Raw genomic sequence first — 22122 nt, 5'->3', positions numbered from 1 at the left:
GTCCTTGAAAAACTTAAGAGTCTAAATCCCTGTGCTGGCAATTCATTGTTTGTAGGTGACCTATTGTGTTTGTAAGAAACAACTAATAAACTGGTATGATTGCAGTAGTTGCTTTTTGCAGAAGAGATCACAAGACAGTTTTTAATTTGTGATAAAACAAGGGAGGATAGTGGCATGGGAGAAAGGTGGAGAGAGCAATGTGTAGCAGAACTGGCAAGGAAGCTGTGGTTTCTTTCTTGAAAAATAAGTTTGTAATCTTATTAATAGTTTGTAATCTTGAGATATTTCCGTGATGCAATCTTTTTTCTTGCAGAGGACCTGTAATCATGTAATAAAATATTAATAGCACTACTCTTAAAAGATTTAGCTTTTAGTTCCTAGCACGAGCATATTTAAATACAGTGTTCAAAGTGTGTAACAGATGAAGTTCTTGTATGTACTGTGAATGTATAATTGATTTGATTTTTCTAGCCTTAAAATTAAATGTGGTGTTCCAAGTGTGTGCTCTCTCCTACTTAGAGAGATATGTTAAAAACTTTTTTTGCAAAAGCTTGTGTATACTGAGAAATATAATTACTGTACTTTGTTTTTTGGACAGAAATGTGTTTATTGCTCATGCACTCCAGAGGCCTGGAGAGTTTCTTGCATTCTGACTTCCTTTATTGTATTTTCTTAGGACACATTCTATACATATAACTAATCTCAGAATATTTGCCCTGGCATACAGAACTACAGATGCATGTAATGTTTTTATGATTATTTTTCTGCCACAGCCTCTCCCAAAACTCTGTGGAAAAGCCCCACATAGCTTGCAAAGTAGAGCACAAAACCTTAATTTATGTATGTTATTTGATGCATACATTATAGCTATTGAATCAACACAGGATTTGAGGATACTGGTAATGACTAGTCCAAATAATGCTATAAGTTCTAACTTTGTGTTTTTCTTACTTATTTTGCTTTAATGGGCCAGGACTAGATACGAATGTAATTGCAATTGTAATTCATAAAATCATCAAGTAATTTGGGTTGGAAGGGACCTTAAAGACTATCAATTTCCAACTCCTTTGTATCAAATAATTATTTTTCAACTAGTTTGGGTTTTTTGCTGTTTTGGGGGTTTTTTTTGTTTGTGTTTTTTTGTTAATTTGTGTGTTTTGGTTTGGTTTGGTTTTTTCGTTTTGGTTTTTGTTTTGTTTGTTTTGTTTTGTTTTGTTTTGTTTTGTTTTGTTTTGTTTTGCTTTTAAAGGAATCTTGGTAATTGTCATACTGATGACACTGTCATACTGAGCTACTACCCAACAACAACAAGATTCCTTGATGTTGGGTAGTAGCTCTGAGGTGGGGGAATGGGATGTGGCCTTTTCTTAGTTCAGTACTTCAGAAGGTTATATACATATACCTTATATGAAATTTTTAGTAACGTTAGCTATTGCATTTTTTTTTCCTCCCCAGAGAACAAATTCATTTGGAACTAGTAATGCAGATTTCCCCTCTGGGGACCCTGGAATGTACCAGTTGGATGTTACTCTAAGAAGAGGACAGAATCTAGCTGCACGGGACCGTGGAGGTAAGTGAGCTGGTGAACACTGCCTTAATAATTGGGAAGTTTCATGTTCATTTGGTAAATTTATATGTGGGTGTTAAAATTAAAATGCCCTGGGGAACATAACTAGTGACTGGCCACCAGCTGGATGTGACACCATGCAGTCACATGCTCTGGGCCCAGCCATCCAGACAGTTCTTAACCCAGAGGGGAGGGCATCTGCCTAAACCGTGGGCTGCCAGATTCTCCAGGGGAATGCTGTGGAAGACAGTAACAAAGGCTTTGCTGAAGTCCAGGTACTCAACCTTTCCACCATCCACCAGGTACACAACCTTTCCATCATTCATAGCCTTTTCATCATCCACCAGGCAGGTCACTTGGTCATGAAATGAAATCAGATTGGTCAAACAGAACCTGCCTTTCTTAAACCGTGTTGGCTGGGCCTGATCCCTTGATTGTCCTGTATGTGCTGTATGATCACACTCAAGAGATCACACTCAATCTGCTCCATAACCTGCCAAGGTACTAAGATCAGGCTGATAGGCCTGTACTTCCCTGGATCCACTTTCCAGCCCTCCTGATGAATGGGCAGCATGTTGGCTAATCCCCAGTCATCTGGGACCTGATGATAAATGAATAACAGACAGCAGCTTGGTGAGCTCTTCCACCAAATCCCTCGGTACTCCTGGGTAACTCCCATCTGGTCCCATAGACTTATGACTGTCCAAATGGCTTCACAGGTCACGAATTCTTGCATTACAGGATCTTTATTCTGCTCCCCATCCCTGTCTACCAGCTCAAGGGCTGCTTTCTCTGAGAATAACTGGTTTTACTGGTATTACTGTTACCATCTAAGACAAAGAAGGCATTAAGTACCTCAGCCTTTTTCTCTTCCTTGGTGACAGTGTTTCCCCCTGCATTCAAAAAAGAATGGAGGTTTTACTTGGCCCTTCTTTTGTTGTTAATATATTTATAAAAATAGTTTTTATTTTCTTTCACAACAGCAGACACATTGAGTTGTAGCTTTTTTCTTTCTAGTTTTCTCTTTACATGACCTAATGACATCTTTTACACTTCCTTAGTTGCCTGCCCTTTCTTCTAAAGGTCATGAGCCCTCTTTTTTTTCCCCTGAGTTCCAGCAAAAGTTTCTTGTTGGTGAGGCTTCCCTAACAGCTCATCTCTTAGCACATAGGGACATTTCACTTCTGCATCTATAAGATTTTCTTCTTAAATCATGTCCAGCCTTCCTGGACCTCTTTATTTCCCAGCAGACTTTCTGAACAGGTTGAAGTCCACCCTCCAGAAGTCCAAGGCAGATGTTTTGTTCCTAACTTCACTGTTCCTTACTTCACCAAGAATTAAAAACTCTATCACTATGTCCAAGACGGACATTCTGACCACCACATCTCTCACCAATCCCTTCTCTATTCACAAAGAGCAGGTCTAGTGGAATTTCAGCCCTGGTAGGCTCCCTTGCCAGCTGTGACAGGAAATTCCACATACTCCAAGAACCTCCTAGACTGCCTCCTCTCTGCTGTGTTGAGTTTCCAGCAGACATCTAGCCAGTTAAAATCTGCCAAAAGAGCAAGAACAGCTAATTGGGAAATGCCAGTCAGCCACCTATACGATGCTTCATCCACCTCTTCATCGTGGTTGAGTGGTGTGTAATAGACTCTCACCAGGACATCTGCCTTGTTAGCTGCCCCTGAACCTTGGGCACTCAAACTGTCCTTGAGCTGTATACAGCTGAAACACTCCGTAATATACAGAGCCACCCTATCACCTCCTCTTCCTCGCCTGACCCTTCAGAAGAGCTTCTAAACATACACAGCAGCACTCCAGTCAAACAGGTCATAAATGTTTCTGTAATGGTGACTTGTCTCACAGCTTTTCTACTGCAGAATGGCCTCCAGTTCCTCCTGTTTGTTATCCTTACTGGAGTTTGTTATCCTTACTGGAGTTGCATTATCAATTTCAACCCTGACACTGGTGTACTGCCCTCGGGCTCATCTTTAGTGAGTGAGGTCTTATCCCCTCCTCCCTTCAAACCTAGTTTACAGCACTCTCAATCAACCCTTCCAACTCACAACCTAGAAGCATTTTTCCTCTTTTGGATGTTACAAGACTGTCAGCAAAAGTCTGATTTTTCCCTCTCTTTTCTTCCAACTCAATGCCACTCCCATTTTAACCATTCAGAAGTTCCTGGTACATCAAGGGATGTTTCGTTGCCAAACTCTCTACATGAAGTCAAGACCTAAGAGAATTCCTGAGGATGTAGAGTGATTCCAAGGGGCAGCGGGGTGGGCACACCATAACACAGTGTCCATACAGAATTAATTTAAATACCTGATCTTTGACTTCAAAATCATCACCACTGCTTGAATAACCAAGGAACAAGTTACTTGTGCTAGACAAAGTGACCCGGAAACTCTGCCCCAGGAATTACAGGTGTGAATGAATGTAACACAAGAGACCATAGTTTTCTACTGCTGTCGTTTTTTTAAACAAGGAGACATTAACTTCAGGTAAAGAATACTGACATCTTGTGGCTGGATGAAATATTGCAAAGAATGCTGCTCATAACCATTCTAATTTATGTTTAGAAGAGCATGTTGCCGTTTTTTAAGAAAAGCTATGTACAATCTTTCGCATGTATTTTCCAGTGGATACAAGTGCAGAGTTCTACAATCTGCTGGTCTCTTGAAAAGCCCTAAAAGTTAAAGGAAAAAAAGAAGCCTTGTTTTAAAATTTTGCTGCTGTTAATGAAGATGCAGTTGTTACTGAAGCTAGAGTTACGGTTTATTTTAAGATAGTCTTTGGTCAGTTAGTCTCGCTCCTGGATGACTGCAAGTCTCTGTGCCCACCCACCCTGAGACTCCTCCTCTCACAGGTGGTTCAGTCCTTGTGATACTTCCACATACATGTCTCATCATATGGCATTCTTATAGCATATTTAACATTTTACTTATACCCGTCAGGGTCGTTTTTCTGATCACAATTGTTAATCAGTTGTTTCAAGAGGATTTGTTCAAGAAGCTTTCTGGTGAGTAGGTGATTGTTGCAGAAGGCATGTTGAGTATTTGATTTTGAGAATGGATTGCAAACAACAGAAATTGATGCAAACACACATTTGATGTTAATGGAGTCAATTAACTTAAGTATTGACACCCTGGAAGTAACAGATTGTGACAACAAAATATTCTTTTCTTCTGATGCTGTTTTAAGATTGACTATCTATAGAAATTATATTTAGTTCTGTTTGAAGTAATTTAGTTTCCATTTCCTTTTTTTATTACAAAGATAGAATTAACAGTATATAGATATTTGTCTTTACCAGGAACAAGTGATCCATATGTCAAGTTCAAACTTGGAGGAAAAGAAGTATTTCGAAGTAAAACAGTACACAAGAACCTCAATCCTGTGTGGGAAGAAAAAGCTTACATTCTTATAGATAACCTAAGAGAACCATTGTATATAAAGGTAAGACACCAGCATATGTATGTCTGATAAATTAGAACAGAAGAATTATTGGAAGAATTCAGGTTTTGTGATTTTCTGTATACTGGAAAATGCATTGTGCAATAGTGAAGACTAAAAACTATTTAGCATGAAAATTATTTAAGTTTTGTCTGTAGAATGATGATGTCAACATTTTAAAAAGGGGCGAATACAGGCATTTTTGTTTATTTCAGGTCATAGTTGTTTTATATTTATTTAGTGTAATTTTAGCAGAAGAACCGAGAAAGAAAACTATATTTCATTACCCATTTTATTTATGGAAATATCACTGCGTAATGATGATATGAAACATAATCTGCCCCATTAAAAACAATTCAATGTTGAGGTCAACTTTTGAGAATTTGTTGAGATGTGTACTTGATTCTCCAGAATTTTCTAATTTTTCTGTTTCCATGGAACATAGTGAGTTTGCTTCTGTGTTTCATACTGTTTTTTTGCTCTTGCAATTTTTACGTGGTAGCTCTCCATAGTAAATCACAGGCGAGGATGAGTTTGTCATATTAAAGGCACCAATTATTCTGAAATAAGAGATTGCTTGAGTTGAGATCAAAAAGTGGCCAGCAATGTCCTGACTAATAAGCAGCAGTGCCACTAGTGTTTCTTAGATGTTGGTATTGGAATGAAAATCAGAAAAAGTGTGATGGTTGTTTTGTGCCCACAGAAGAGAAAGGTGCTTTTCTGACCTTGGTAGTTTATGGTGATCTATATGCAAAAGTGATTGTTAGTTGTGTAAAACAAAGTAGATAAAATTATGTTCCCAAAAATGTATTTAGAAAAACTGTAGTCCTAGGATTCAAAATAATACATGCATACATTGAAAATACTTTGGGAAGTATGGAAACTTGGGTTACCTATATAATCCTCTTAGATGATCTGAAATTACATGATGTTTTTAGATCAGTATCATTCTTAATCTGAAATTCATTACAGAAATTAACTGAAATGTCAAACTGTAGGTTTGTTTTTTTTAGTAGTGCAATGCCACTTGAACATCTTCTAAGTGTTAATCAGTATTATGTTTCATGCTGCTCACATCATTACTAGAAAAGCTTAAAAGCTAAACAGAATCCTCAAATGGCATTTTCCTTCCTTTATTATGTTTGGTGACTCATAAGGAATTAACAGGTGAAGGAGAGAGGGAGATGCAAAGGCTTGCAATGTAGCCACCTGTTTTAGTTTATTTATGCCAACTATCAGCCCTGCAGTAGGGTGTGTATGTTATTCCCCTAGGAAAAGTGTGCCAAGTTGTATGTCTATCATGGCTGTACTCTGAACACAGTGTGTGAAGTATTTTAGGTTTTACAGCTTATTCAGATATTTTAAGACATGGTTGAATTTTACTAAGCTAAAAATACTTGGTATTTTTACCATGATAAATTGGTAAATAGAGGGGGAGAAAGGGAGAAAACAGTTTTGACATTGCACCATGAACTGAGATTTCATAATTTGTTTTCTTTCCCCACTGGAATGACTAACAGATATAGAAAATGCAATCTACTCAGGTAGATTGATGCATGTGAGAGACTTGTGCTCACATACTTGTATCCAATGCATTGAGTTGTGCAGCTGTGCTGTAGCCTTTGGGCCAAAGGATTTCTGTTACTACTGTCCATATTAATGTATGAAGAAGATTATTATGTTGAAGATTAATTGTTTTGCCTTCTGGAATAGTTTCTGTAGTACAATAGTAGAAGTACTTACATTAGAGTTGAAGACCTTGAACCTAGTCCTGTCATATTCTCAATTTTTCTCTTTTCTCCTTACAAGTTATTAACACATCTCACTCTTACTTAGCTGAAGATATGTTCTAGTAATCAGAAAACCTCATGTTTACTCAAAAAAAAGTTAATTTACCTTAAAAGTTGATTTTGGTAATTGATCTTTTCCCTTTTTTTGATTTTTTAATTTGTGTTGCATTTTTCATTTGTTGCTGTCCATCTTTTTTGTTTATTTCCCTGCAATAGCTGCCCCTGGATTATTTGTTATTCTTTCTTCAGACTTAGGAAGTTATAACCCATCTCAAGTAATACCTTCTGATGTACTGGCCAGATTAATGTCTGGATGTCAGTAAATTTATCAAGGTATTTTCTGGTTTAGGTAGCAAGTTAAAAGGCAGAGTTCTGGTAAAGTATTAATTGCCATTGTTTCCCTATTCATACCCCTTCAGTTTTAATCTAGATTGTAATGTTTCTAACCCTTGAAAGTTGCATAGCCTTCAAAAGCTACAATTATATTTTTTCAAATACTGATGCAACTGTTATAATAAAAGTAGAAGCACTTTTCATAACCATATCCTGCCTTCCTGCTTCCTTATGAATCCTTACTTTGCAGAATTCATAAAGGAATCAATGTATAAGAAATCAGTGATTCTTCTTAACTTGATTTATTGTTTTGATTTTCCTTCTTTCAGTGCCTATGTTTATAAAAATATTTCTTTCTTTTTTTAAAGTTACTGTCGTTCACATGCATAGTCTAATAGTAGTATACACCAGTGTCTCTATATGATGCAGTCTGATTTATAAACAAGCAGTTTCAGACTTGATTCTCTGGTCAGAAAGTTTCAGGTTACTTTCAGGCAGTCCTGATTCAAGAAGTGAGAGACATGAAGCTACAGCTCTGGAAAAAGAGTTTGAAGAATGATTTGTAGTCAGAAAAGCTCTAAAGAGAGAAACATTTCTAGTACTAAAAAATGCTCCTGTGCATCATAGGTATTTGATTATGACTTTGGACTTCAAGATGACTTCATTGGTTCAGCATTTTTGGATCTCACGTCCCTGGAATTAAACAGGTATGGCACAAACAAGCCTATGGAATATATATATATATTTTATCTGCTAATAAAAATGTTTGTGGAGTTGTAAGTAAAACTTCATGCTAGAAAATAATTATAGAAACCTACACTAGCATAGTGTAGGTTTCTATAATTATAATTAGTGTATAATTCTATAATTATAGAAACCTACATAGCAAACTACATTAGCATAAAACTAACTAAAGAAAACCACTTAAGTTTTAAAAACTATTTTATTATTAATACAATTAATTGTATGAATACAATTAATTTATTAGCTGATTATGCACGTTTTCACAGTGTCTATGGAGAGGTTTGCTTTACAACCATGTTAATCTTGTTTTCATATTAGCTTCATTCACAGCATCACCCCCTAATGTTTGAAATTTTTTTGTGTTTTTTAACCCATTAATGTTACATTTTTGATTTAATTACTTCAGTACATGTAATACAGTACTTAGTGCAGAGTAAAAATATTTTGTATTTTTTATGAGCATTCAGCAGAAATACTTATAAGTAGACTTAGGGCAAATTTGTGCCACTGTTTTCTAAGTAGCTTCACATTAATTCAGATGCTTTCAATTCTTATGATTGAGAAGTTTCATTATCTAAGAGTCTGAAATCCAAGTAAATGCATAGATTTTATTTCCTAGGCAAACAGATGTTACCTTGAGTCTGAAGGATCCTCATTACCCTGACCATGATCTGGGAAGTATATTCCTGACAGTTCTGTTGGCTCCAGGAGACCAGCGAGAAGTGGTAATTTTAAGTATTTTAATAAATGTCATCACTCCTGTGATTGAGGTCTTGTTGAATGACATAAAGCTCAAGAGTAAATATCAAATTATAAGATTAATTTGACTTTTCTAATTCTTAAGATAACACTGAACGATATTTCTGGTACAGTATAGCATATTTCACCTAAGTTGAATCCTCCCTTACATAGTTAGTAAGAAGGAATTCAGATGGATCAAGTAAAGTCAGCTGTAGGTGAATAGTGCTGATTAATATGGAGAAACATCAGTAAACCATTGGTTAAAGAATTTTGTACCTAGTCTGCTATTTCTAAATAAGAGATTTGAATCCTATTCCATATGAAAAATAAAGTTGAAAAAGGTAGTGTTTCTGCTTTTTGGCAACTAATGTTAAAGGATTATTTTTAATTCAATTTTTTAAATTTACAGTTCAATTACAAGATAGTATAATTTTCTAAGTTTATTGTAATTCCTTCATCAGTCTTACTTTTCTGAGCTGCGCAATTTTAAGTGAAAATAGTTTCCAGGTTTCTAGATACTCTTAGTTGTGACAAACTCTTTCTATTATAATTGCCTTGGTTTGAAAAGACAGGTGTCTGCTAAGTAAGGTAGAAGTCTCCCTTGAAAAGAAAAAAGCAAACCCCCTCCCTCCAAATTATTATAATTTTGAAATTAAGGGGCTCTCAGGCAAAGATATGGGAGTAGGAATAACAGTTCTTTATTAGGAAAAAAAAAAATTCAAAGAAAATATAAAAGTATAAAAAATGCAGTAATACAAAACAACACTGACAGAGTCAGAATACGACCTGACACCCTGTGGGTCAGGGTGTTGGTAGCAGTCTGATTGAATGGTGGCTGCAGACCTCCTGGAGTGACAGGTTCTGTTGAAGCAGTGATCCTGTAGAAGGATGTAGTTTTCTTCTGAAGGTCCAGTGGTGGTGTAGATGGGCCTGGTCTTCCTCTGGGAATCCAGTGGAAAAGAAAGGTGCTCCTCTGGGAGTCTGGTGGGAAAAGGCTGCCTGTGGTGTTCCAAATCTCAGATTATATCTAGGTAGGAATGCTTGACTCTTCCCCCAGCGGCGGAGCATCTCCCAATGGGATAATGCAATTTTATCAGTCATGCAGTGACACTCAATGGCCTATTAACAGAAGATGTCTCCCCTGAAGGAGGATGGTTTCTGGAAGAGATAAAGAAAACTGCCCCACCTGGTTTTAACAGGTGGCCCAATTAACAGAAGATAACTGTCCCAGCTCTAACAGATGGCAATGGAGTACACACCCTGGTCACATCTTACATTTTCCAACCTAAGACAATAATTTACTAGCATCTGTGACTGTTGACAAGCAGTAGAAGCAGAACTATGGCAGAAATAGAAGAGATTATTCTCACTATGAGAGGTTGTAAAATAATATGGATTCCTTTGGCCTCAGCTAGACTGTAGGGAAGCATTTGGATCTTGCAGCTAAATTTTGCTTTAACCATCTTGTTTTCAATTAAAGGAAAAAACACCACTAAGCAATGGAACCTGTGGAAGCGGAACAGTGTTTTGTTGGATTTTTTAATGCCAGTCTCTTTCATGTACTATGAGCCACCACTGTGCAGCCACAAAACTCAGTTTACTCACAAACTTTGTCCAGGCACTCAAACACAGAGACATATGCACTCAACCCTCCGTCGCACCTGCAAAACAGCTAGATTTCCAGAATCTCCCAGGAAGAAGACTGTTCTTCATGCCCAGAACTCATGCAGGAGGTATTGGGGCATTTACCAGAAGAGCCAGGATTATAACCCCCCCAGTTTTTGTGGGCCTCCTCCTCTGATGGACTGTACATCACAACCATGGGCCAAAATCACCCACACATCACAGAAGCCATGGATGGTGGTATCTTTCTCTTCTACTGCCTCTTTTTCTTTCTTTTTCTCTTCTGAATTTTCTACTCTTAAGATGATCAAACACTCTAAGACAGCTAGAGATGCCTTTTCCAATGTTACACAGGTTTTCCCCCCCTAAATTATGGTTTTAAAGCACTTATTCTAATAAATTTTTTGTTACATTGCTTATTTAACATAGTTTTGGTTTACCCACCTGTAAGGATCCATTAACAATGAGCGTGTTTGCCCTGCCTCAGGTTTGCAGCAGAGGCCAAGAAAAAGCATTACTCTGATGAAAATGTTCATGGATATGGTCAGCTGCAAGGTTTTTGTAAGAACATGTATGTTTCTGTATGCTGCAGAGACATCCTGTTGCATACCTGTGGAGTACTGGCAGATTCTACTAGTGTTCTTTTTACCCTTTTCTCACAGGTAGTATTAAATAGCCTAGTAAGTCAGTTACTGGAACTAACTGTCTGGTATGTAGTAATGCAAAGATGTAGAAATTTGGAAATTATTTTATCCTCTGTTAATTTTCCTCATGGCGTTCTGCTGGCATTTAATAAAAATAATGAGATATGGTGGTTATGTGCATCTAGCTTATATAAGGAGTGTAATTTTCTTTTTTTTTTAGCAACACATTTGTCCATAAAGCTCAGAATTCCAAAGTCTTGCAAATTTACACCACAAGAGTCTTTGTTTCTTAAATTAAGAAATTAATTTTTTTTTTTTCTATTTGGGTAAGACCAGTCAGGTCTGAGTCAGGTTGCCCCGTTTTTACAAGTTGTTTTGACACTATCCTGCCATAACCCTAAATCATGCAACACAGAAACACTGTATTTTTATGTGGTATACCATTATGTGGACAGCACAAGTTTCCTTTCTTCATCATACAGAGAGCGTAGCTACTGTGCTGCCTCCTGTTGTCTGCTATTATATCAAGTGTTCCAGAAGTTTAGAGGTGAGAAAGTGAAATGAAGACTCTACAGTGTAACAAGTTTTTCATATGGGTGTTCATAAATTAGCAACTGAATGTTGAAAGTGTTGGGAGACTGTTGCTGAGAGTTGCTGGTTAGCAAATTTTTTGATATCCAACTGACTGGTTATAATAGGATGAAGAATTGGGTTTATGTTATTACACATTTCATTATTAGCTTTTTTAATTTAACTCAAGTCACCACATTTTCTTCCCATTTAAACTATTATATAGAACTTGTCTGAAAATGCCCAAGATTCCAATTAAGAATCAGATGCCTAATCTGAAGCTTAATATTTATTGGAAACCAGTCTTCCCAAGATATGGATCACAGAGCAGTTCTGGTGAAGTTGCAATAAAATCAGAGAATTTGTGTCACAATGCAGGGAAGATGACCTACAAAATTAATATGTAATTGATGTATGTTTAATGTATTAAGGGTTTAATAGTTCAAGACTCAATAGCTTTTTCCAGTTATTACATGTACTTATTAGCTTTTATTTACTCTTGAAGGAGAGGTATATTACAAAATCTATGGCTCCAGTTGAACTGTCATCTTTGGCTAGTTTTGAAAGGTTTGGTAATAATGCAGACATTTTTATTGAAATGAAAGGAATTGAGGTCAATGTATTTTCAAATGTTATTTTAGAAGATTAAGACTAATTCTTGTCTACTCTTAAAAATGTACAAGATATAAAGCAGCACTAAAAGCAACTCCCATATTCCAAGTCTGTGTAGCACACTATTTGATTGATGCTCCCCTTCTACTTGGATATCTCTATACAGGTAGTAATTTGAGTGTCCTTGAAATATATAGATAGAAACCTGAGCACTTTTAAGTGTGCATTAATGACTGATGTGTGGAAGACACAGATATACTGTCTCTTCACATCATGTGCAGTGTTTTCCTGTCATTGCAAATTTCCTTAAATCCTGTTGGTTTGATATCCCTGCGTAGCATACATTTCAAAAATTAATTTTCTCCTGAATAAGTTTTATTTTGCTCAGGTGATAACTCTTACATTGCTTGCAATTGAGAGTTGCAAGTAATTTTGTAATTAGGGTAATACTTTACCACTTTACATAACGTGTGTGTTGTTACACATAAATGATGTTAAAATGTAAAGCTGAAGATTACAGAAATTGTGTGGAAGTACTTAAATTACAGTTACTATAATTCCATATGTTTAAAATGAGAGTGTTTATTAAGACCATGGAGGAAATACAAAAATAGAACAGCTTTAAAAAAAGAAGTGTTAGATTTCCCATACAACACTCATATGGTGTTTTGATCCTGTATTTTGGGCAGGTCTCTAGCCATTTTCAAATTGAGCTCTTTAAAACAAGACTTGCTGTTTGTGATGTGTGTTGTTTGGTAACTTTTTGATGTGGATTATACTTTCCAAAGAGATCCTTTCACTGCCTGAACTTCAGCGAGGCTGTGTTGGAGGTCATGCACTGATGTGCAGGTAAAGGAAAAGTCTTCTGAGGATGTGTTTTTGGAGGACAGGTCTCACAAAGCATTTTATTGGTGTTTCAAAATAATGTGGCAGTATGTTACAGGAAAATGCATCCTCTTACACTGCCTAAGAAATATTGATGCTTCTGGACGATAAAATATTCCAAGTGCAAGTTTGAAATTAAATGGGACAAATTCAGAGGCCTAGTATATTGTCTGTGAGAGAGGTATTGTTGCAAATTATTTTAAAAATAAGCAGCCAATTTGACACAGTAATAGATTGTTTTGGATGAAAACTTGAGGTGTGAAAAGAAGTGATGAGGTATTTGGTCCATTTGAGAGCATTTTTTTCCTTATCTTTCTGAAAAAAATTCTGATGAAATTAATATTTTATATGTAATGACTGATGACATGATCTTGAGAGTACAGCTGGAAAGCCCCATTTCCTCAGATCAAAATGTTACATTTTGGGATTCAGATATCAATTAAAAATATTAACATAAATATACAATCATATAGCTATATGTAAAACTGTTACACTGACTAGGAAAGAGGATTATTTATTTTTGAGTCCTGATGAACTGTGAAAAGCAGTGCTTAAGTAGTTTAGAATTGTGGTTTTTCAGTAGAAGATATTGGACATAATTTCAATCATAAAGAGATTCAGTAAACCAGTTTAATAAATAAGGACACGTTATTTTATTTTTGTGGTACATTTTATTTGAAGAAAATGCAGAAATAGCCTGCAGTTATTGAGTAGATAAACAAATCAAAATTTCTAGAAAATCTTGTCTGTATCTTTGCCATTTGCTACCTGGTGCTTGTCCTAAAGACATTAAAATCTGAATATTTAAAGTAATAATCTTGTAAAGGCTCTTCAAACTATGTACATATATAGAAGGATAGCATATCTAAAGTTATTAAAAGTCCTATTCTTTTGATTTTTGGCTTCTGAAGTAAATTTATTTGTTGGGATTTATGAAAAATCATTAATCATGAATCGAAATTGATTAATGAATTATTTCTATACGACTATAAAAATTAGAAAGTTTTTAGTGTTCAAGGGAAGTTTAATCTATTTCCAGCCTAATGCAATAAGTTGAAGTAGCACTAGTTCCACCAATTAATTTGTGTTTGCTTTGTCCTGTTTAGCGCTACTTGTCCTTTACATTAATCCCTCATTTCAGTTTTACTGTTTGGGAGCACAGATACCTTAGCTAACCAGTGCAAACTAAAAAGATGTAAAATAAATAAATATGAGAAAAGTATGTCTATATAAAAATGTTGAAACCTGTTAGCTCTAAAGATTTGTTACTTTTAACTTTATTAATAAAAATAATGAGGTTATGATGTAGTTTCTGTATTTTTCATTAACTTCTTCTTTTGATGACCAGTTTAAAAGAAGTCAAAAGTAGCAATTGATATTTTTTCTTAGACAAAGCTTGTCTTGTTACTTTAATTCTGACAGTGTTTAATTACTTTTGGATACATGTGGTGCTGTGTGTGACAGTGTGCTGTTTGTGATTTCATGCATGTGTACAGGCTTCCAGGACATTCTGTCTGGTGTTCTAGTCATGGGTGCCACAATGCATGTGAGTTTTTCTGGCTCTTTGGCTCTTTTTCCATCAGCACTCAGTACACAGATTCCACCACTGGAAAACCTGCAGTAAGCAAGTTCTTCAGCGCTGCATGGCACCCATTTCTTCACTACCACAGCTGTCTTAATTGGCAGTTTTCAGCTATAGGAAATTACAAAGTTGATAGCTTGATGAGAAGCATTGCTGGGGACCAGCAGTGACTGGGGACAGCTGTTCAACACTGCCAGCAATGTAACAAACAAAGAAAATGGAAAAAAAGGAAACATACAAGTTCTACTTGGATATTGTTATTTATTGAGATTAAAGTTCAAGGCATTGGTTTTTTCCTAAAACAATCTATCTCAAATGATGCTTAGTATTTTTTGCTTAATATAGAACTATTAACATTAATGTGCTGTCTGTTTGCTTGCTGTCTTAAATAATATCGTGCATTATTTATTTATTTGCCAGAGGGACATTAATATAATAGAGAAAAACTCCAGAAATAGACTCAAAGAATGGAATATTTTCAGATTAATAAATACCATGTAGATCATCCATGCTCATCTGCCCTATGATATATATTTATTTCTTTGGCTTTTAAGGATAGTTGTTACGGCTTCTGCTTATCCTGTTTTAGCTGATAATGATGCCATTTACTCAGTAAGGGTGGTCATACCTTTCTGTAGCTACTACACAAACTGAACTACTCAGAGTTGAAAGAGTCATAGAGTGGTTTGGTTTGGAAGAGACTTTAAAGATCATTTAGTTCCACTCAACCTCTTGCCCTAGATCAGGTTGCTCAGGGCCCCATCCAACCTGGCCAGGAACACTTGCAGGAATAGTGCAGCCACAACTTCCTTGGCTAACAAATTCCAATGCCTCACCACCCTCACAGAGAAGAATTTCTTCCTGGTATCTAATCTAAACCTGTGTAGTTAATTCAGCTGTCAGGACTCCCTCTCGCATCTTGGTCTGAAGCGCGGTGAAGTTGCATTTGTGCTCTGACCGATAGCTGTGTAGGATTCAGAAATGGCGAGGAAGGGAGGGGCTGTGCTGTGTTGAACAGGACCCAGGAACTCAGATTTTCTTTGTGAGCCTCAAGCTGTTAAATTCTTACATGCCTCTTTAGAAAAACTAGTTAAATGGCATTCTCTAGCTTAATAAAACATTTAGTATCTTTTCCAAAGCCATGGTGCTACAATTATTATTAACTTACTGCATAGTGCTTGGGAATTAACTGTCCATAGCAATTAAAAAAGTTTCCTCAGTGGCCAGTTATTCTTCTTCTTACAAAAAGCTATGTCTATTTGAAAAATTCTGGGTATTTCAGAAATAAAACCCCACACACATTTTCTCTCATTTTAATTTTTTGAACCAAAATATAATTGAATTTCTTAGCAAGGAAAATATTTTAATTTCAAAGTTTATTTCAATTATCTGAAAAAGCAAGTGTTTTTGAAATAGTTAATAAAAAATTAAAATTATGTTTGTTTTTTATGGCAAAAGTCTCAGTAGAAATTAATGACCTTTGATTTATTTCTGCATGGTCTCAGTAACAGGCTGCTAAACCTTATTAAGTTGTGTAAACTAATTTCTTTGCATTTCCACAGAAATGCTTTAAGCAACAGTTGTGTTTACAGATAAACCTTCCACAAAGTACTTGACTAGAATGTCTCTTTTATTTAATGATTAGGAATCTGTCATGGGTATTTTGGCTCCTAGCAGTGCCAAGCTTTTACAGATTGTTTAGGTAATGGGACAGGGAAACTGAGATTTGGTTTTTTAAAGGAGTTAATTTTTTCTATTTCATGTATGTAATTATCAAACCAAAGAACTATTTTTACTGCTGTGAAATGAACAAGCAGTGATTACTTTAAGGATGTTATAATAGATTCATGTCATCAAAAGATTCTCATGCAGGTTTTCTCTTTTGTGGCTACACCTGTGAGTAAATCAGTACTATTCAAAAAAGTTGTAGTACTTATTATTAAGATTTAATAAATAAATATTCGAATATCAGTCAGAATTGAAATCACTATCTATCATGGCATAATTATTTATTTTCATTTTTTAATCCAGTTCTTTCTGTCTTTTCTGTTTTTTCTTACTTGCAAGATTGTGTCCAAAAGTGACACACTCATACCACCCAGAAAAGTATGCCTGGATATGCACAGGGCTGCTACTTGTCTGGATTTATTTCAGTCTTGTGTGTATCTGTTACTGGAGTGTACATGCTGCTGCTTCAGTCGTAGTGGTGGTTAAATGTGAATTGCCCTGTTTGAGACTGTTGGCCTCCTTTTCTGTATTGCAGAGAAAAGGTAATAAAAATCCTCTATTTTATTTTCAGACAATGCTGATGAGGAAGAGTTGGAAAAGATCAAGTAAGGTAACTTCGTAACTTTTAGCATGTGGTCTTCTAGCTGGTGGCATTGGTTTTTTGTTTGTTTTTTTTAGAACAACTATGATTTCTTCCAAGCATGCCATATAGGACTGGAAACTTCTGGCACAGGATGTATTGCCCTTCCAAGTGTGCTTTAATGACAGTGTTTTCTGTTTCACTAAATAAACATCATGGTATAGTTCAGCTTTTAATATAATCATGAAACCTTTCATCTTTGTCACAGTACTTTAACCTGTCTGGAAGCCATCTAGTGACTTCTTATAAGCGGCCAACATGTCCTGATTCTATTTCTAAAACCTTTAATTTCTCAAGTGTAAACAATTTCCTGTTTTAATGTGAACAAAGAATTCATGCCAAAGAGTATATTTTATTTTCCTGTTATGTACTTCTCTTACTGATCTGTGTTTTTGTGTGCAAAGTTTTCACAGTGAAGTTTCTTGAAGACAAATTTCCCTTATCACTGGTTGTGTACAAGTGGCAGTCATAGCCAGGCCATAGTGGACTCCACTTCATAGAGCTCTTTAGAGCTCTTCAGGCTTTTCCCCTCTTAGGAGTTATGGATGTGATAAAAATGGAGCACTGTGTGCGGTTTTCTACAAGAGAAAGACTGAGAGTTTGACTGAAAGTAATGGATTTTTTAACCTTTTTTCCAATTTTTTACCTTTTTTCTTCCATCTGAATTGATAAAACCAGTGTATTTACTGCCTAAAGCGAGTCAATTAAAATTTTGCAGAGACCTGAGCTAGTGAGGTTGATAGTCTTTACCATGTAAAGGTGTTAAGATAAGGAAAAAAAATAACTGTGTGGGGTGATTCACTGATTTTGTTAAATGATTTACTCTTCTAGCATATTGACGCATAACTTTAAATAGGAGGTTATTAGTCAACAGTGTAGTATATGGTGCTCATTCGACAAATATTTGCACTTTTTAAGACCTATTTGTATTTTCAACCTTAAAACATAAAAGAGAGCAGTGTTCATAATTCTTGGGTTATGGATGGGTTTTTCACACAGTCTGCTTATGGGATGCAGGACAATACTCAGTCTGTTTCCTTTGTGAAGTTTATGAAACTAAGATAATGGTGAAGTGATATGTAGATTTTTTATTCTCATGTGGTTCATGTAATTATGAGAAATATCTAAGGTGCTTAAAGAAGAGATAAGGAAGCTGTGAGAATACTGAAGGGTAGAACTGGTTTGCATCATGTAAGTGATGCGTTAACTCCCAATGTGCTGACTATTTTGGGTAGCATGTTGTTTGCATTGCAAACTGACAAAACTGTGAGCTTCCATAATTCTGAATGAACAGCACAGTGTGAGAGCTGGGAATTCTTTAAAGATCTTCAAGTGAGTTATTTATCCCTGTTCTGCTTTGTTACATTCCTTGGATAGCATTTTATTCAGTAGTTGGCATTTTTGCAAACTAGCATATAAGAATATTTTGCAAAAAGTGAATGTATGGTTTAAACATTGCATTTTTTTCTATGGTTGTCTTAGCTGAAGTAGTATTTTAACCTAGAGGTACAATATCTTACATGCATTGTTGTCTTCATGATTTATATATAGAAGTACGTCAGTTAAAACACAGGAGATAATTTGCCTTGTGGGTCTATTCCAGCATTCCAAATCTTTGATCTGCTCTCAGCAAACCAAATTAAAAAACCTTCTCTTTTCGAAGAATTAATTCAAAAGACTTATTCTCTGAGGTATAGGGTAATCAATATTAAAGAAGGCTCTTATTTCATTTGCAGATTAAAAAAAAAAAGGTGTCTAAAAGTAGGTACATAATCCTGTTAGGTAATAGAGAAAGCGTTCTTTTTGAGATCGTTCTTCATCAGGAAATGTTTGTCTTGTGATTCTGAGAGCTGAGAAAAAAGCTGAATATTAGAATTTTTTAAAGATACCATTATAAAATTTCCTAAAGCTAATTTTGGGTCTGTCTAGACTTTATATACACCTCTAATAGATTAATTTGTTTTTACAAGTTATTGTACTGTTCTTTGCTTTTTAAAGTTTGTCCTTGAAGCCTACATTTTTTTGTAACATAGGTAGCTTGAAGTTAAGGTGTAGCAAGGCAGATCACTCTATGGTGTGGCTTGTATTCATGAACTTCATGCCTAGCTCATGTTTTCCTACATGACTATAACTATAACAAAGCTATTTCAGTGAAGACAATACCTTTTAGCCAAAGCATATGGAGAGAGAGCTCTGTCAGAAACATCCATTTCACTGAAAATTGCTTTCTTCTGAATAAGAGTCTACTTTTTCCATTTTCACATCTGTGGGAGAACTGCTGTTTGAACATGATCAGACACCATGTTAAATTTCTTAGACTGACTCATTAAGGAAACACCAGGAAAACTTTGTAAATGCTTTAATTTGTCTGATTAAACAAGTGGTTTAGCAGTTTTAGCCAGCGTATTATGGGAAAAATATATGTAAAATTTATCTGCTATGCCCTCTCAAGTAACATCATCCCAGTAAAGCCTGGAGGAAAAGGTAATATGCCTTCTCTTATATCCTTTCTTCTGTTTCATAACTTCAATGGTAGCTTAGAACTGAGACCACTAGAAAGTACTAAAATATAACAATACTGTAATTTATACTATTAATATGTGATGATTGTTTCTGAGTGACATGAATCAATTAGAATGAAATGTCCATTCTTGCCAGAAATGAAGATAAATTAGTGTGTTTTGTAACATGTATAAACCAAGATAAAAATACATTGTCATCTCTAAGTCATCAAATCACAGTGTGGTTTGGGTTGCAAGGTGATGCGGTTCGTTCTGGGGGGGGCACCCTGGGGAGTCATTGGGGGGCCCCTTAGGCTGTGAGTTGGCTGGCAGCAGCAGGCAGGCAAGGAGACTCCACACAGCTTCTGAGGGTAATAATTAAATGGGGGTTTATTTGGGGTCCCATCCCTTGGAACAACATGGTTACTGAGGGGGGAAGGGCGGAAGAGGGAGGGAGGGGGAGAGGGAAAGGGCATAGGGGAGGCACAAGATGGGAGAAAAAGCAGGCAAGAGAGGAGAAAGGCTAAGAGAGTGACTGGTCTCGCTCGCACGGTTTAAGAGGGAGAATGAAAATGGGCGCGGAATCAGACTTGTGCCAATGGGATTACAGACACAGGATGGTTCAGGGCAGGACCACAGGCTTGGGATATACCATACATTTTGGAAGGGTGAGACAGGGCATACCAGTTGAATAAAATGCAATACTACAGCAAGGGACCTCAAAGGCCATCTAGTTCAACCCCTGTGCCGGGACACATCCCATTTTACCAGGTTGCTCAGAGCCTCATCCAATATGGCCTTGAATACTTCCAGGGGTGGGGCATCCACAGCTTTTCCGAACAACCTGCTCCAGTGCCTCAGTACCCTCACAGTCAAAAATTTCGTCCTAATACTCAGTCTCAAGCTACCTTCTGTCAGTTTGGAACTATTCTTCCTTGTCCTGTCGCTGCATTCTCGTGTCAAAAGTGTCTCTTCAGCTCTTTTGTAGCCCCTTTGGGTACTGGAAAGGGCTCTAAGCTCTCTCCAGATGCTTCTCCATGCTGAACAACCTCAGCTGTCACAGTCTGTCTTTTCCAAGCGTCTGAGCATCTTTGTGGCCTGCTCCGTACCCAGTCCAATAGGTCCATGTCCTTATATTGAGAATCTCAGAGCTGGATCCAGTACTTCAGCTGGGGTCACAACAGAGGAGAATAGAGTACAGGATTAGAATCACCTCCTTTGACTTGCTGACCATACTTCCTTCAGTGCAGCCCAGAGGGTCATCTGTGTCTTGGGGTGCAGCTGTGCATGAGAAGGTCATGTTGAGCTGCTTATCCACAACACCCCTCAAGACCTCCTCAGGTCTGCTCTCATTCCATTCTCTGCTGAGCCTAAAACTGTGCTTGCCTTAGCCCTGACCAAGGCACAGAATGTTTCACTTTGCTTTGTTGAACTCCATGAGATTTTTATGGGCCCCCTCAGTCACAATTGAGAAGCTACTTCTGATTAGTTGCACTTGGGGATGAAAGAGTATATTTACTGCCTAAAGCAAGTGAATGAAAGTGTTTTTTCTTTGCATTTAGTTAACTATATTTCCTTTAATTCCTCTTTAGAAACTTTTGCTCATACTTTTAAACTGAAAAATACAACTTATGAACATTTTAAACAAGAATGAATTGTTAATTTAGTGGCTTTTAGCAGCTGTAAATAGTGCTTGAAGGAAAACAACTATAAATAAAAAAATAATGGAAATAAAAACCAGTCAGAATAGATAGGCCTGTTTGGTAGACATCTAATTATAAAAATCATACAAATATTTGGTGAAGCTTATATTTGTATTAATTGTGTGTGAGTGATAACAGCTGATCCAGCTAAGAACAAAAACAGCAGAGTAGCATTTTGCCGTGGGGTTTTCATTCCTACATTTCCAAAAGTGCGGGAAGTTTCCATCAAGTATTGATTGCCACTCTTTTTTGTATCAGCTCCATATCGGCTTCGGGACTGTGGTGATGTTGGCTATCCCAGACAATAACAGGATCATCAGAAGACCTGTTGACTTTCATGTGTTGCAGCCACAATTTCCAAGGGGAGTTACTGGGACAAAGAATTGAGGTGGTTAGGACCGTGTTGGCACCGCCTCTCTGCAAAGTGCTTCTGCACACTGTTGTCCGGTATAATGGTTTCATCCTGTTACAGAATAGCAGTGAGTGCCACAGTCTGCATGATACTACACCTGAGCTGCATCCAGCAAGTACACTTAAGTAGGATGCCAAATTATTATTATTATTATTTGTGAAATGCTACAAAAGTCTGAGCTGTTATTACAAATATTGTGGTGTCACCGTAGCATTGCTGTATAGAAGCAGTATTGGGTTGTTAGTGCAAACTCCATAAACCAGACTTAACGTGACAGTTAAAACACTCAGGGTATAGGGCAGTGTAAATTTCTCAACTGTAGAATTTTTTATTAGCTTCACCTAGAATTAGAACAGCCTAAAATCTAAAATCTAGATGATAAAAAGTTAATGAAAACATTATTTTGTATCGCAATAATTATCAGTAGCAGTCCATTTAGAAACTTCCTCTAGTTACAATGAGGAAAAAATAAGAAAGAATTATCATGAACCTATTGAAGACATTTCTGTAGCTCATTGTCTATAATGCTGGTGAATTCAAACCATATTTTCCATTTCTATTTGCCTATAGTAGAAGGAGAATGAGAAATCA

General features: G+C 36.4%; 1 protein-coding gene across 9 annotated transcripts in view; it reads left to right on the top strand.

The window, feature by feature from the left end:
- Positions 1-22122, top strand: part of MCTP1 (multiple C2 and transmembrane domain containing 1) — a 214198-nt gene that overhangs the window by 56569 nt on the left and 135507 nt on the right. For 8 of the 9 annotated variants that reach the window (XR_010354192.1, XR_010354193.1, XM_064405543.1 and 5 more), the window contains exons 2-6: positions 1456-1570; positions 4884-5026; positions 7774-7853; positions 8510-8615; positions 16847-16885. Coding sequence is in view for 7 of the 9 variants with exons in the window: in XM_064405543.1 (XP_064261613.1) it covers positions 1456-1570; positions 4884-5026; positions 7774-7853; positions 8510-8615; positions 16847-16885 (483 nt within the window). In the remaining 2 variants the exon portion in view is untranslated. The remainder of the gene's footprint in view (positions 1-1455; positions 1571-4883; positions 5027-7773; positions 7854-8509; positions 8616-16846; positions 16886-22122) is intronic. The other variant, XM_064405541.1, reaches the window with a different exon arrangement.

This window comes from Passer domesticus, chromosome Z (assembly GCF_036417665.1).
Source record: "Passer domesticus isolate bPasDom1 chromosome Z, bPasDom1.hap1, whole genome shotgun sequence".
Taxonomy (NCBI): Eukaryota; Metazoa; Chordata; class Aves; order Passeriformes; family Passeridae; genus Passer; species Passer domesticus.
This window is presented reverse-complemented; position numbering and strand designations above follow the sequence as displayed.